This window comes from Drosophila arizonae, chromosome 2 (genome assembly GCF_054131065.1).
Source record: "Drosophila arizonae isolate 15081-1271.41 chromosome 2, UAZ_ARI_1.0, whole genome shotgun sequence".
NCBI lineage: Eukaryota > Metazoa > Arthropoda > Insecta > Diptera > Drosophilidae > Drosophila > Drosophila arizonae.
In genome coordinates, this window is record NC_142922.1 from 6,952,429 (window position 1) to 6,968,602 (window position 16,174).

At 40.6% G+C, this 16,174-nt stretch overlaps 2 protein-coding genes across 10 annotated transcripts in view; both read left to right on the forward strand.

The window, feature by feature from the left end:
- The window catches only part of LOC108616516 (uncharacterized), a 69,109-nt gene that overhangs the window by 50,386 nt on the left and 2,549 nt on the right, over nucleotides 1-16,174 (forward strand). For all 9 annotated transcript variants that reach the window (XM_089464026.1, XM_089464030.1, XM_089464036.1 and 6 more), the window contains 8 exons: nucleotides 6,753-6,863; nucleotides 7,042-7,906; nucleotides 13,506-13,596; nucleotides 13,655-14,691; nucleotides 15,032-15,208; nucleotides 15,266-15,458; nucleotides 15,518-15,782; nucleotides 15,844-16,021. In XM_089464026.1, coding sequence (XP_089320152.1) covers nucleotides 6,753-6,863; nucleotides 7,042-7,906; nucleotides 13,506-13,596; nucleotides 13,655-14,691; nucleotides 15,032-15,208; nucleotides 15,266-15,458; nucleotides 15,518-15,782; nucleotides 15,844-16,021 — 2,917 coding nt within the window. The remainder of the gene's footprint in view (nucleotides 1-6,752; nucleotides 6,864-7,041; nucleotides 7,907-13,505; nucleotides 13,597-13,654; nucleotides 14,692-15,031; nucleotides 15,209-15,265; nucleotides 15,459-15,517; nucleotides 15,783-15,843; nucleotides 16,022-16,174) is intronic.
- LOC108621854 (uncharacterized) lies at nucleotides 2,931-4,816 on the forward strand. Its single transcript, XM_018019423.2, has one exon. It carries the CDS (start codon nucleotides 3,052-3,054, stop codon nucleotides 4,669-4,671), a length of 1,620 nt encoding a protein of 539 aa, XP_017874912.1. The 5' UTR covers nucleotides 2,931-3,051; the 3' UTR covers nucleotides 4,672-4,816.

The window sequence follows — 16,174 nt, forward strand, 5'->3', positions numbered from 1 at the left end:
GCATGCACTGTGCACACACACTGAGAAAGAGAGAGAGAGATAGATAGAGCGAGTGGTATTATATTATGTGTGTGTATGCACACATATGTATTTGCATTTGTGCTTTTTCATTTTATGCATTTAAATATTCATGGGCTGCTTAAAATTTAAATTACCGCAGCTGTGTGAGTTAGTTAGGATCAACATCACTAACGTGTGTGTCTGCGTGTGTGTGTGAGTGTGTGTTGGCCAACCAAATGCACAAACATTTCATGGAAATGCCTTTTCGGTTTTTGGACCTGTTCCCTCGTGCTTTTGTACGTTTGTTATTTAGTCTGCGGATTTGGTCAACCAAGTGATGTTGTTTACAATCAGCTCGCGAAAAACAAAAAAAAAAAAATTGTAAGCAAAATGGAAAACGGAATGAAACAAAAAACATTCCATTGAAAAGTCTTTACCCTAAAAGCGAGTGGTAGAAACGGTTATACTAATCTGCCGCGCACATCAAATTTGAAGCGAACGCGCAATAAGTCCGACGTGCTGGGCTATTGCTTGCGTTCGCATAAAAAAGGGGCTTTGCTCGGTCAAGTGAACTAAATTCCCTGCCAAAAACAGGAAAAAACATTTTTTTTTTTTTTTTGATTTGCATAGCAGCATAAAATAAATGGGCAGGCAGGTAAATAAATTGGAATGGCCACCTGGCCAGCGCTGAAATTGTAGCACATTGTAAGTGACGAAGGGCACATCTACATACACCAATACACGCACAGAGCATGAGAAAAACAGAGACAGATAGATAGCGAAAAAATGCAATCAGTGCACATGTCACACGCGGCGTATGCGTTATGGTATTTGCATGAAAATACATTAAGATTCAGTGAGTGTGCTTGTGCATGTTTATTGGCTGCAGCACAAATAAATAAGTATGCAAATAGACTTTCATTGCATTTTAGTTAGCCGCAATTAAAGCACAGAAAGAATTAGAGAAGTTATATAAAAATATTATAAAATTCTAGTTTTAGTCAGTCATTCATTAAAAGCCAAGGATCTAACTACACTAATGCCGAAAGTTATTGATTTTATCATAAGCGGCGAATTTAATTTAAAATGTATGCTCTTAGAGCTGCGTAGTGCTAAAACTTTTATAACTAAGCCCGCAAAGCAGAAAAACAATTTAGCTTAATGAATTATTAATATGAAAATCGCAAATGTAGTATCCCTCTTATATTGATGTATATATTTTAATAAAGGCTGTAAGGCCTATTCAAGTTTATGAATTGTAAGCAATCAATACATGTGAGTAGTTAAAAACACACATATTGAAAGAATCTTTGCATTGAAATCGATTATGTGATTTTTGAATAAATATTTAATATTTTGATGCTATTTGTCTTTATTAAAAATTAAATTCAAATGGGAAATAAGAAAATAATTGTTAGTAATTATTAATAAATAATCCTTAGAATATCTATAAAAATTAATTAACTACAAAATGCTTTTTGTCTTTATTAAAAATTAAATTCAAATGGGAAATAAGAAAATAATTGTTAGTAATTATTAATAAATATTCCTTAGAATATGTATAAAAATAAATTAACTACAAAATAGTGTCAAATCGGATCGAAACGGAATTAAATTGAGAATTTATTTAATTTAGAAATTGAATTACCATTCATAGTAGTTACTATAGCTTATCAATCCTGTCGCTGTTGGGTGCATTTAGTTTGTACACATAACGGTAACTTAATTTGCATCAAGGCGTAACTACAAAACTTGAGTTTAGCCCAAAATGGGCTGGCACAAGTTACGGCATGTGCGAAATGCATGTATCCAAAAATGTGAGCTGTTTGTTGACAGTAAGCGGCGCTCTGCAGTTGCGTAATGGCACAATTTTGCACTTGGGCAAACATACGCTTGCCAATATTTGGGCAGGGCTGGAGAGCTACACTGAGTCGCAGCAGCAGCAGCAGCATCAGCAGCAGCAGCAGCAGCAGCAAGTTTGCTACTCGCTACTATGGCAAGAGCAGATGTGTGGCATCTGGCTAAAAGTTGTGCAGCTTTTCATCTCGCATCTGAGTTAATTAGTGTGTCAGTTGCATTGCTAATTGAGTTAAGGGTAACGGTGGCTGCTGAAACAGCAGCAGCAGCAGCAGCGTCTGCTACGGCAAGTGCCAAATACTTTTTGTAAAGAAAAACAGCCTGAGGAACTAACTCGTATGCCACACAACAGCAAAAATAAAAAAAACCAAAAAAGAATGGAATGAAGAAGAGCAACAGAAACCAAAACACAAACAACGAAAGCAGTTTGCGTTGAAGCCGTGAATGTTATAAATATTTGATGCACCTACCCTCAGGGGGTTGGACAAATACCGAAAGACACAGCGACTTCATTCAATTTTTTTTTCTTTTTTTTTTTTTTTTTTTTGGCGCACACACAGCAATTGCGTTAAATGGTCTCGGCAACATGACGTATGGGTAATATTGTATTAGCGCTGACTTTTCGCCAGCTCATTGGCAATTAATGTTGAGCCATAAAATGCCTGAGCGAATTGCGCTGGCAGCAGCTGCCAAGTGAATTTGTCGCCTTTGCCGCTGCTCATTAATTATGCACCTTTTGTAACCAAGCAATTATGCCATTAAGCATGACAATGCCAGACGTATAGAGGGGTTGCTCAAATACAATTACATAGACTTTTGATAGAGTATAAGGTATAAGGTATAAGAGTTAAGTATAGGCAGGTGACTTCAATAATGAAGTCAAATGTGTATTGAAGTTGAGGCTTTGGATAAAAATGCTTGCATGATATTTACTCATTTAGATAGGGGAGAAAAATTTGCATACAAAATTTCTGAATGCGACCCAGCGCATGGGGATTGCCCAATCTACATCTATGTATATCTAATCCATTTTCAGTCAAAATTTACCAAATGTAAATTCGATTTCTAACAAAATCTAGTTGCCTCTGTGAACTCCGAATGGACTCCATATGAGAGTAGCACACAGACGACAAAAATTGACAAACTGATTGTCCTGCGTAGTGATTTATTTCTATTTGTTAAAATTTCATCAAAATGCAGAATCATGGCAGAGGGGATGAACACTTTCAGTTTATGGAACGCACAGACCGCAAGAGTCTACACACGCAAATTGGTCTGCTAGTGGCCAAGGCACAGCAGACGGCGCAGGAGGAGTTGCAGGAGCGCAGCCAGCGCTTGAAGAATATGCTCGACAACGAGGACAAGCAGTATGAGCAGGAGTTTGCCAGCAAGGTGAAGAACCGCCTGGACGACGAGATACGCAACCGCCAGGAGCGACTGAACGAGATCAAGGCGGCACGGGACAAACGCCATAAGGAATTCTGCGATGCCAAACGTATGCAGCAGGTCATGCTGAATTGCTATGAGCTGCGCGAGGCACTGCGCCAGAAGGATCGCGAGGACACCAGAATCTGCCTGGAGGAGCAGATGCAGGAGAACCTGCGCATGAAGCGCCGCGAATGCGAAAGGGAGAACTATTGGCTGCAACTCGAGAAACGCCGCTGGGAGGAATACGATCGAGTGGAAGAGTATGAGAGACGCACGCGCGAACAGCTGAAGAGCCAGATAACCAAGGTGCTGGAAGTACAACTGGAGGAGCATGAGGAAAAGCGACAGAAGGAGCTCGCAGAGAAACGCCAGGACACCATCAATGCGGACAAGCTGATTGAGGAGCTGCGCCTGGAGGACTTCGACTACAAGCACCGGGAATTGGACAAAAACAAGGAGAAGTATCGCAACGAACTGCTTGAGGAAATACGACGCCGCAAATGCGAGAAGATCGCTCAATGGGAGGCCGAGAAGGCCGAGCACGAGGAGTTCATACGCGAGACGCAGCGCCTCGAAGCAGAGGCCAAGGAGCGCATCTGCCGCACGAAGCGCGAATTGGCGCGCGCCACTCATGAATACATTGCATATGTGCGACGCATGCGCAACCTCGAGCTGGGCATTGAGAAGATGATGAACGATCGCACCGACGATCTCTTCCATGTGGACTACTGCTGCAAGAACAACGTTGCGGAGCGAACACGCGCCAAGCGCGAGGAAACCGCGCGCTGTCACGCGTATCTCAAGAAGCAGATCTGCGAGGAAATCGAGCGCAAAATGCGCCTGGAAGCTGAGGTGCATGAGAATAAAATGCCCGAAAATCGCTTCGTCCATCCGCCCGTCACAAGGACCATGATACGCTGCCAGCAGCGACAGAGGTGCCTCGATTTAAATGCCCAAATTAAGGAGATGAAGCGCATTCAGGCCGAGGAGGAGCGGGCCTTCGAGCAGAAGCTATTGAAAGCTGTCGACGATCCCGAGGTGTGCATTCAGCTAGCTGCACAGTTCCTGCAGGAGCCCACAGACTATCTGCCCGCGCATCCCAATTGGAAAATACACGCTTGTCCAAAAAACAAATACGTTGCCAAGCCGCCGATGAGTCAGCAGCAATTGGATGAGCTGATTGCGAAGACCGGCATAGACAGCTGCCCCTTCCCAAAGGCAGCTCGCAACGATTGCGGCCTTATGGCTCAGGTGTGTGACCGTGCAACGCCAGCAGCGAGGAAACCCGAAGCAGGAGCCGAGGCCGAACCCGAGGCCGGAGGTGGAGACACCCAGCCGAAGACTCAAAGAGATGCATTCAAGAGCTGCAAATGTGATGTTAAGTGAGACATGCCATGAACAAATTTCGTTTTCGTGCCAGTTCAGATAAATACCACAAGTTAAGCGTTCAGTGTTTAGTTCAAGAGAGAATCCCAATAAATTAAGCTGTGCCAAGTTCGAGTGCTCGAATTCTTTTGGCAATAAAAAACTATTCGTTCGTATACTTCAGAGCTTTAAGAGTTGCTGTGGTGCTTCAGCTTCGTTCGCTTTTCTCGTTTCTCGATTCTCGTTGCCCCTGGTACCTGTCCATCCTCTAAGCAGTTGCCTTAGCATCTTCTGCACAAGAAAACTTGTTTTCCACTTTTCTTTTCCTAGAACTTGTCTGCGCAGCTATTTGCACCTAGGCAGGCCATTTGCGCTTACAGCAACTGCTTTTACTTAGCCATGAAATTAATCTGCCTTGTTGGGCACATCATTCTCTGTTAAAACTGTTCAACAACAACAGCAGCAGTAATACAATGCCCAGTTGACCTTAGATATTGGGCCATTATCCAGCAAAAGCCTCACTGCTGGCCTCCCAGCCCTCGGCAACAACATGTCACTGCTCGTCAATAAAATGAGCAGCAACAATGTGCTGGGGCCATTTTCTACTCCTCTGACACCTGACAATGACAACACTATTACTGACTTGACTTTCACCTTTCCAAATTGGGCACCCGAAGGCAACAAAGGCAATTGTTGCCACACAATTTCAATGAAAGCTTCCCTCTTCCTAGGTAATCAAGCACTGAATCATAGCCATAAGTAGCAACACTGATGAGCAATTGAAGATGTACTAATTAGGCTTATAAATTGCCAATAAACCGTAATGTTAAGGACGTATCGGCAAAGGGATGTTCTCAAATCGCACTGAGCCATAAATCTAGCCAAGAGTCTAGTCAATCACGCTCGGTATGAGTAGCCTTTTCTCAGGGTGATGAAACAAGTTTAATCTAGCAGCCGCTTCGTCAAGTATAAAGCAGAGTCTGGCTGATGAAAAAATGAATACAATTCAGAACTACGAAAACTCAATTTGAAGATGAATAAATCTGCTTAGCAAGATTGTGAAACATTTTTCAGCTGCAAGTTTTCATTTAAACAGTTATAGAAGAATTTGCATGAGAAGCAATGAATGTGAGCGCAGTGAGAATAATATCTAAGGAAGGTATTCCTAACTTAGTTAGAAGACAATTTTGTTCTGAAACAAGCTGAATAGCAAGCTAGTAATTATTTAGTGTAATTATAGTTACGTTAAGCCAAAGGCCTCTGTGCTTTACTCCATAATTTAGGTTTTAATTTCATATTATCTGAAACTTCTAAATACTTAAATACATAAATCATTTAGTTTTGTAAGCGGAGCTTAAAAGTCATTAATTTGTAAAATAAATAACGAATTGAAGTTGCTCGAACTTAATTACAGAAATTAGAATAAGGTTATCTACAAATTCCGAACTCCTTAATTAAATGCCTTTAATAACTTCGACCTAAATTTGTTAGTATCATGCTATCATTAAAATATTATTATTAATATTTATAATGACAAGACGCAGTAATAATAATAATAATTAATAACAATAATAATTAATAATAATAATTATTATATAATAAAAGAACAATTCAACACTTCAAGAATATATAAAATGAGATTCACAATCCAAAAGATTGAACTTTTTTTTCAAAATTGATTAGTAATATACCTGCCCAAATTATTATTACACCTGCTCACAATATAAAACCATTCGCCTCTATCGAGATTGACATAAAATATTATATTACTATACAATATTACTATATTGCACACTGCATCGTCTCTAAACAGTTTGCTTAATGCTCACTTAGCAGCTTCGACTTTAAATTGCCAACACCTAATATAGCATGAAACGAGTGAGCATGTGCTGGCAGTTGGAATCAAGTGGCAGCAACATCGAAATTGGCTGCAACATGCAGCAAAATACAATTTTGTTTTCAGCGAGAGATGGTGAGGCAACCGCAAAGACTGTCACAGCTGTTGAGCTACCTTGCTGCCCCTCCTCCTAGCCTCTATATTGCGCCCTCTTTGACGTTATCTCATGGGCTCTCACTCTCTCTCTTTATCTGTCTACTTGCAGACGACAATTGGGGCCTACCATTGGCCATTGCGGCCAACTTACATATACCTTATCGCATTGAAATTGGCGACACAGTACGTGACCTGCATGAACAGGATAAGCCTGGCCAAGGTATGTATATTGCGTAGGTTGCAGCAGCCGATGCCAATGCCAAAGCCGATGCCAATTAAAATGGCTAGTTGAACAGATCGACAACGAAAATCTGCATTTACACTTTCTCCATATCCTTCTCCTTTCGCTCCCTGCATCTCGGTTCCTCTTTGGCCACACATTTAATGCGTGAGCTTAGCAATTATTATTACGGCCCCTCTGAACGATGTTAGCACGCTGCGCTGGCTACGCAGGGGCAAGTGGACTGACCGAGACCAACAGACGAGAGTATTGCTCATCGATATGGTAGCCAGCTCATTGAATGTCGAGCATCGACTCTACAAATATTTGGCACGCATCAATGCGGCCACTCGCAATGGTAATGGTAATGGCCATAACAGCAGCAACAGCAACAGCAACAGCAATGGCAATGGCAATGGCAACAGCAATGGCAATGACAGTGTCAGTTCCAGTGGAATTGACAATGGGAATAGTAGCAGCATGCCAAAGCTGCCTGGGTCTGGGCTGGTGACCAGCAATCTGTTGGTGCTGACTCTGCTAAGCGATAAGCATCGGCACTATTTGAATGCGGCCGGTATTGGCATGGCGATGGTGCATAATTTTCGTACTCCAGCGTCCGAGCTATTGTTGAGTGATGCGGAGGCGACGATGGAGGCGCTGGCTCATCAAAATGCCAGTCTCAACAGGCTGCGTCCCTTTATGAATCTGTTCTCGCTCTACGATCTGCTGCTGTCGCACATTACCACTGGCAATGCGACGGCTGGCAAACCGAAATACGATTTTCTGGTTCTGGACATTGTTGTGGATGCTGCACTTGCCTCGTACAAATGGCGTCCTCTGCTCATACTTGAGGGTGACAAGGCTCTGGGACAATCGGGCAGCTATATAACGCACTCCATTCAGCCGGGCTACGATGAATGGCTCCTGGTCAGCAACGCTCAGATTTGGCACTGTGGCGCCATCTGTTGGACAATTGCGGCAATATGTATTGGCTTGCTAATCATCATTGTGGCGGCCAGCGTCGCTGCCGGCATAGCCGTGAGGTAAGTAAATCACAAACGCCTTCGCCTAATACTATCACATCAAATATTGCCTTAGGCAAGGAGTAAATCTAAGTCGAGCTATGCTTTCAACTTTTAAACACACAAAGTAAGCTGAAGCTTGTATTTGCTTCAAGGGTTTGCTGAGAAGGTTTTCTATTTTCTTACTTTTTGTGCAGTCAGCCAGGTTTGACAGGGTACAGTAGTCTAGGATTAAGAAATATCTTAGTGTAGCTTAAATTGGTAAACTGAAATCTCTTTGGAATGAATATACCCAATTTATAGTATATGAAAATTCAATTTCAAAAATCATAATCTTTTACTGATATATCAGATATTGGCAGAAAGACTTAGCTCATCGAATACCTTTAAGGGGAAACAAAATATCGAATTCAACTCAGCTTATTAAAGACGCAAAAAATGGCTTTAAGGCAAGTCAGCCTCATTATTATTATACAATCAAAAACTCATGTGAGGCCTTAGCTATTCAAATTGAATTAAATTTTAGCATTAGATTAATGTGAATTAATGTCGTGAAGCCACCAACTTTGATGTGAGCTCTGTAAATGTTGCTTCTTTTTAATCAGCTTATGGCCGGATAATTCGCATTTATGCTTTAATTAAATTCATAGCGCTTTTATGGGAGATAAATGAGCAAAAAAGTCTATGTTGCCTATGGCATTTGGCAAAAAAGAAAAATTTACAAAAAAAAAAAATCAAAGAAAATAAATATTACATATATAATTTTTCACCTTTAACACATATTTAAGGTTAAGGCTTACATAACATACAAATGATAAGAAGGACTCACATTATACAACATTATGTAACTTCAACTGTTTTCATTTTCTTTAAATAATATTTTACTTCATTTTATGAGCTTCTGTGAGTACAACAAAAGATTGGCATAATCAATTAGGGCACCTAAGAGGTTCGTTTTAGATTTGAAAGCCTCGCCCACGCCATTGAGGTTGGGCGTAAAATATTTGGCGCGTGGCAATTTCCATTTTAATTTGCATCATTAGGATTCTTTGCCGTTGCTCGCGCCTCTCTCTAACCCACCTCCCCCCCTCTCCATCACCCTCTGTTTGAAGTCGTTAATTGCCTGATGCCATTGCATTGAAGTTCTCGGTTTTTGTAAAATGGTAGTTTTGTTTTTGCATAGCATATAATTAGATAGCTTTTAATTTTATTAAGTGCGGCGCACTCACCGAACAAAGTCGTATTTTAGGCATGCGCCAAATGAATAAATTTATTATGAATTTGTTTCGCATTTCATTTCAATTAGTGCTCATAGAAACTGATTTCTTGTTCTGAATATCAACGGCCATTTCCGGCACTTGAATTAAATTGCTAAATTGTCTCCTATTTGCCAATTTAATATATTAATTACTTATCGCATGAAGAAACTCCAAGAATTTAAGGAATTCAAATAGCTGCGTGCTTGAATAAGCCAAAATAGCATCAACATTGTTTTGGCCAAAAATAAATTTACGGAAAATCAATTCACAAGCCGCAAATAAATTACTTCTAAAGCACAACAGGCAAATATATATGTATATGTATATATATATATATACATATACACAGTTAAATACAAACCTAAACACTCGCCTCGTCCATTAGGAGAAGCATTAAATTAATTACATTCATTACATTACATTCATCAATGCATTGCACACTAAACTTGACACAAACACACAAATAAATTGATTTATACATATAACAAGTAAGAAAGCTCCAGTCGAGACTGCTCGACTAGGAGATACCCTGAACCCTCCAAGCTGATATTCTAATCATTCTGCACTTCTTTTATGCACACATACATACACATGCATCCACACGCACGCATAAGCCTGCGCTCTGCTAACTGCGCAGTAAGCAGCGACTGCGCTTGGGCTGCGCTGCAGTGTGGGCAATATTGTGAGAATTTATTTGTTAAATAATTTCTTTTGTAGACATACGATCTTAATGAAACTTTTAGAGCGTAATCATATGGTGAATATGTGTGTATATTCCAAAGCCCAAGTCTCTAGTATTTGAAATACGCTTTTTACAAAAGTGAGGGTGAGGGGGTGAATTTAAGGGCTGGGGGGTAAATTTTAACAAAAACCGAAATTGTATAAATTGCATATAAGCATACATTAAAAATTTGGAGACTCTAGCAATAAAGGTGTAGAAGATATAATTTTATAACTGGTTTTCGATAAGGTTTTTTATCGATAAAAAAAAGATCGGGATGAGTTATCGATTTTTAATGATAAACTTGATATGCGCGCTGTAATTACGGACATTTTAAAAAAAATTTGAAGTCTCTAGCTCTTATATCTTCTGAAATCGACGCGTTCATACATACGGACAGACGGACAGACGGACAGACGGACGGACGGACAGACGGACAGACGGACAGACAGACGGACAGGGCCAAATCAACTCAGCTCGTCGCCCTGATCAAGAATATATATACTTTGTGGGGTCTGCCACGCCTCCTTCTCCCTGTTACATACATTTCAACAAAACCATTATACCCTGATTTCCCATTGAAAATGGGTTCAGGGTATAATAAAAAATTCAGGCAGAAATACGAGTATGTCAAGTGTGGTTTGACAAATCATTTATTCTTTGACTTATCAGCAACACTTCCCACGAGAGCGGCAATTAAATCAGCAACAATTTATTTTACAGGTGTGAAGCCTTTAAAGCTGGCTATGCTACATGTCCGAAATTAAAGCCACAACACAATAATCAAACCAATTTTTGTTTCTTTGTTTCTTTTATTTATTTTTATACCCTGAACCCATTTTCAATGGGAAATCAGGGTATAATGGTTTTGTTGAAATGTATGTAACAGGGAGAAGGAGGCGTGGCAGACCCCACAAAGTATATATATTCTTGATCAGGGTGACGAGCTGAGTTGATTTGGCCCTGTCCGTCTGTCTGTCCGTCTGTCCGTCTGTCCGTCTGTCCGTATGTATGAACGCGTCGATTTCAGAAGATATAAGAGCTAGAGACTTCAAATTTTTTGTAAAATGTCCGTAATTACAGCGCGCATATCAAGTTTATCATTAAATTTCGATAACTCATCCCGATCTTTTTTTATCGATAAAAAACCTTATCGAAAACCAGTTATAAAATTATATCTTCTACACCTTTATTGCTAGAGTCTCCAAATTTTTAATGTATGCTTATATGCAATTTATACAATTTCGGTTTTTGTTAAAATTAACCCCCCACCCTTAAATTCACCCCCTCACCCTCACTTTTGTAAAAAGCGTATTTCAAATACTAGAGACTTGGGCTTTGGCAATTACATGCATATTCATGTTATAATCATAATCTGAAAGTTTCATGAAGATCGTACGTCCACAAAAAAAGTTATTAAACAATTAAGTTCTCATAGTAAGCGCACACTGCAGTCAATGCGTGTTTATGCGTGGGTGCTTGTGTGTGTATGTGTTTGTGTATGTGTGTGTATGTGTTTGTGTATGTGTGTGTGTATGTGTATGTGTGTGTATATGCGTTTGTGTATGTATGCGTGTGTGTGTGTGTGTATGTGTGTCTGTATGCGTGTGTGTGTATGTATGCCTGTGTGTGTGTGTGTGCGTGTTTCTTTTGTAAGCTGAAAGACGCGAAAAATTATTGAAATATCTATTGCTCCAAGGGTTCAGGGGATCTCGTAGTCGAGCAGTCTCGACTAGAGCTTTCTTACTTGTTTTTTTTATTTTTTTTTGCCACTACTTGAAATGCAACTCATGAAGTTTTAATTAGCGTGTGCCAAGCAAAACAGGCCTGACAGCAAACAGAAAACGGCCAGGACAAACAAAAACAGGCAATCCAGTGTGAACGACTAGTAGATGCCCTGGAGTGGGTGTTGAAAACGCAATAAAAACTTTTTATAGACACTCAAGTTTGAGGATTTAATGAATATAAAAGTTTGACATTTTTGATCTGTGTGCAGTCTACTAGCGATTTATTAAAAATGATATAGATATTTATTATGATTATTATATATTATATTATTATTATGTTATATTAATATATAATTTTTTTTTATTATTTTTGTTTTTTATTACTTTTTTATTTTATTACTATTTATATTGATTATTATAAACAATAATGTAAACCCAGAGCCCAACTATTATTAAAAAAATAATAATTTTTATCAGAATAAAATTATTACAAAAATTATTGTTATTATTATTATAAAATTATTTCAAATTATTATTTATTTATTTTATTTCTTAATTATGTAAATTTTGTTAAATACAGCTTTAGATAAAAAACCCACATAACTTTTATAGTTTTCCTTTTTTTTATACAATAACTTTTATGCAAAAATGCGCCCAAATCTGTTTAGCAAATCAACAAATTGATAGCGCTCTCTGCAACGCCCAAACAGGCTCTGCGAATGTGTATTGTCTATGACATTACTGAATAGGGTATAGAAAATGATGCACACGCGCAAACTGTTTTTATGCTGGACGATCCGGTTGATTATCAGCCTGGTTAACGCTGAGGTAAAAGTTTTCTGTGGTTAAGCCGTAAGCTGTGCCGTAAATAGAAAAACTTTAATGGCTTTGGGGTTGGCTACTTAACAGCCGTTACACGTGTGCCCAAAGACTTTCGACTAGGTACAGTTAATGCCTCTTAATGCGCATAATACACTTAACCTTACACAACTTGGCCAACTTCTGGCTTAACAATTGTTCCATGAATTTGCAATTTTGCAACAGTGGGCGTGAACTGTCCGCCCTCCAGCCAGCCAGGCGGGTGTTCCATTGTATTGTCAACTAACTGCTGCAGGTAACCGCAGGACCCAACAGCCAACGGCCAAGGGCCAATGCCTGACTAAGCTAATAAATACACATTTCACTGCGGATAACACCAACAAACAACAACAAAACTGCAAGTAAGAGCTAAACAGTGCTACGTTCCTATACCCTAAACTTGGCTATATAAATGGATAGCAGATATTTAAATTTGCATATATATTTACATTCTTAAGAATGCTCTCATTAACTTGATTATTTTCCATAGAGAAATTAAAAGAATAAATTGGGAATTCGAATGCCATTCAAATGATAGAGAAATATATTATTATATTTTGCATATTTTTAAGCTCTTCTATCTTGCCTGACAACTCTGACTGCACTCTAGAATAGCCATAAATATCCTGTCTGCATCACTGGTTTCACATAATTATTACACCCTTTATTGCCAACTATGCAGGGTATGCAAATAGGGCCAGAGCCACCAACCAACAATGAATTTGCTTGATTTCATGCTACGATTAATTGAGCTCAGTTTGAAGTAGTTGCAAGCTTTTGTTGCAGTTCCAATAAAACTGCTGCGGGTCATTTTGAGGTGATGGAGAAAAGTAGAAGTAAATGATGAGGAAAGCGTACTAATTTGATTGAGAAACATGGAAAATAAATTGAAAACGAGAAAAGAATATAGAAAAGGCAAAAATAGCTAAATTGCACAATTAACTATAGAAATATAAAAATACACATTCTTTAATATCTAAGCATCTATACATTTACAAATTTATAAATATTTATTTATTTATTTACTATTTTTCATAACAAATTCCACTATCCAGGAACTACTTTCTGCGCAAAAGACTGTCGAAGGGACCCAACAAGATTGTACTCTCGGCCAGTGACTTTGTGTTTCCTGTGGACTCGCGTCGGGTAAGGGGATGTTTCTATATATGTATTTGAAGCACATATATAATTCAATCATTCGCAGGTGGACGAGGGCATCGAGGCCATGCTCTGCTGCTGGCTACAGCAGCTGCAGGAATTTGGGGGTCCCGAGGTGGATAAGCCAGATTTGCTGAAGGGTTCGATTGGCTCGCTTAAGAATCTGGGCTTTGTCATTCCCGGGGCGACAGCGGGGGGCAACAGTGGTGCGCTAGCTGGAGCTGGTGGCACCGCCACTGGTGGAGCGGTTAACGGCAAGAGTGGCACTTCGGCTTCGGGCAGCCTGGCTCGCCATAAGCCAGCCCATCTGGACATGCGCGCTCGCTACAATGGCGATCTGGTGCAGCTTAAGGAGATACCCTTGAATGGCTCGGCCGAGCTGCGATCCAAGGCCATGGATCTGCTGGTGATGGCGCATGGGCTGCGACACGAGAATATAAATCCGCTAATTGGCTGGCTGTCGGATCCGAGTCGGACGGCTATGGTCTTCGATTATTGCTCGCGCGGCTCGCTGCAGGATGTTCTTATCATGGATGAGATTAAGCTGGACTGGTCTTTCCGCCTAAGTCTGTTGACTGATCTGGTGCGCGGTATGCGCTACCTACACGCCTCTCCGCTGCGCATCCATGGCGCACTGACCTCCCGAAACTGTGTGGTCGACGCCCGATGGGTTCTCAAGATTACCGACTATGGCCTGAATTCCTTCTACGAAATGCAGGGCCTGGCCCAAGTGCCACGCAGCAACAAGGAGCTGCTATGGACGGCGCCAGAGCTGCTGCGCACTATGAAAACACAGCCACAGCAGCAACACCATCATCATCATCATCATCAGCATGGACGCGTGCAGATGGGCACACAGATGGGCGATGTCTACTCCTTCGGCATCATCATGCAGGAGGTGGTGGTGCGGGGTGAACCCTATTGCATGCTCTCCCTCTCGCCAGATGAGATTATTGCCAAGCTTAAAAAGCCACCGCCCCTAATCAGACCCTCGGTCTCCAAGGGAGCGGCACCACCGGAGGCCATCAACATAATGCGACAGTGTTGGGCCGAACAACCAGACATGAGACCCGATTTTAACTCGTAAGTATGGCCAGGGATTTTAACTATCAAACATATTGTTTATGTGAGTTCAATAAGCGAGATAACTTAGCTGTAAAAAAAATTAGTATACTATTTCTTAAATTATATTGAGCATTAAATTTAATGAAGACATGTTGAGACTGAATCTATTATTTTAGATATTTGACCTTGGTGAACCTCTATGTGTAGTTTCAGAATGAAGATAAGATAAGATCTCTCATAACTATTTTTACCATGCACTCCTTGCACATTGCTGGGAACAGTCAGCAATATATTCTTGATCAGTTTAGGATAAGAAGATGTCTTAGCTATAGCCTGAAACAATTGTTTTTATCTGCAGCGTTTACGAGCGCTTCAAGATGCTCAATCACGGACGCAAAGTCAACTTTGTGGACACAATGTTTCAAATGCTGGAAAAATACTCGAACAATCTGGAGGAATTGATACGAGAGCGGACCGATCAGCTGGATATAGAGAGAAAGAAAACTGAGCAGCTGCTGAATCGGATGTTGCCAAGGTAATACTGAGCCAAGATTCTTATCCAGAATTTACAGTATTGTCTTCTTCTTTACAGCTCTGTTGCTGAGAAGCTTAAAATGGGCTTGGCCGTTGATCCGGAGGAGTTCTCGGATGTCACAATTTATTTCAGTGACATTGTTGGCTTCACAACGATCGCTGCTCACTGCAGTCCAGTGCAGGTGGTGGACCTGCTGAATGATCTCTACACCATATTCGATGCCACCATCAATGCTTACAATGTATACAAGGTGAGTCTTATAGAGAAGCAGAAATTGAGATCGTATATATCATTCACTCCCACTCTCAGGTGGAGACCATTGGAGATGCTTATATGGTCGTCAGTGGGCTGCCTGTGAAGATACCCGATCACGCCGAGCAGATAGCCACCATGGCACTGGATCTGCTCCACCAGAGCGGACGCTTCAATGTGAAGCATCTGCCGGGCGTGCCGCTCCAGCTTCGCATCGGCCTGCACACGGGTCCATGCTGTGCGGGCGTTGTGGGTCTAACAATGCCGCGGTATTGCCTATTTGGCGATACGGTGAATACAGCCTCTCGAATGGAATCTACAGGTAATACCCAAAGCATTTAAAATTTTACTAGACAGATGGAATTATATTATTGGCAACACAGGCTCCTCTTGGCGCATTCACATGTCGCAAGAGACTCGCGATCGCTTGGAGGCACGCGGCGGATACTCGATAGAGCCTCGCGGCCTAATTGATATCAAGGGCAAAGGCATGATGAACACATTTTGGCTGCTGGGCAAGAAAGGTTTTGAGAAGCCATTGCCGGTGCCACCACCTATTGGGTAAGTCGTCCCTAGGTACATATAAAGATGAAAATATTTGATAAAATGGTCAATCAATATCTATGTGGATAGATCTTAAGTAAACTTTTTATGATTTCAAGATCTCACAACTATTGAAATCATTTTTTCTTTTAATACAATAAACAAAAAAAA

Excerpts from the sequence above, each read along its gene's own strand:
- LOC108621854 (XM_018019423.2), top strand. The coding sequence starts at position 3,052 with ATGCAGAATCATGGCAGAGGGGATGAACACTTTCAGTTTATGGAACGC.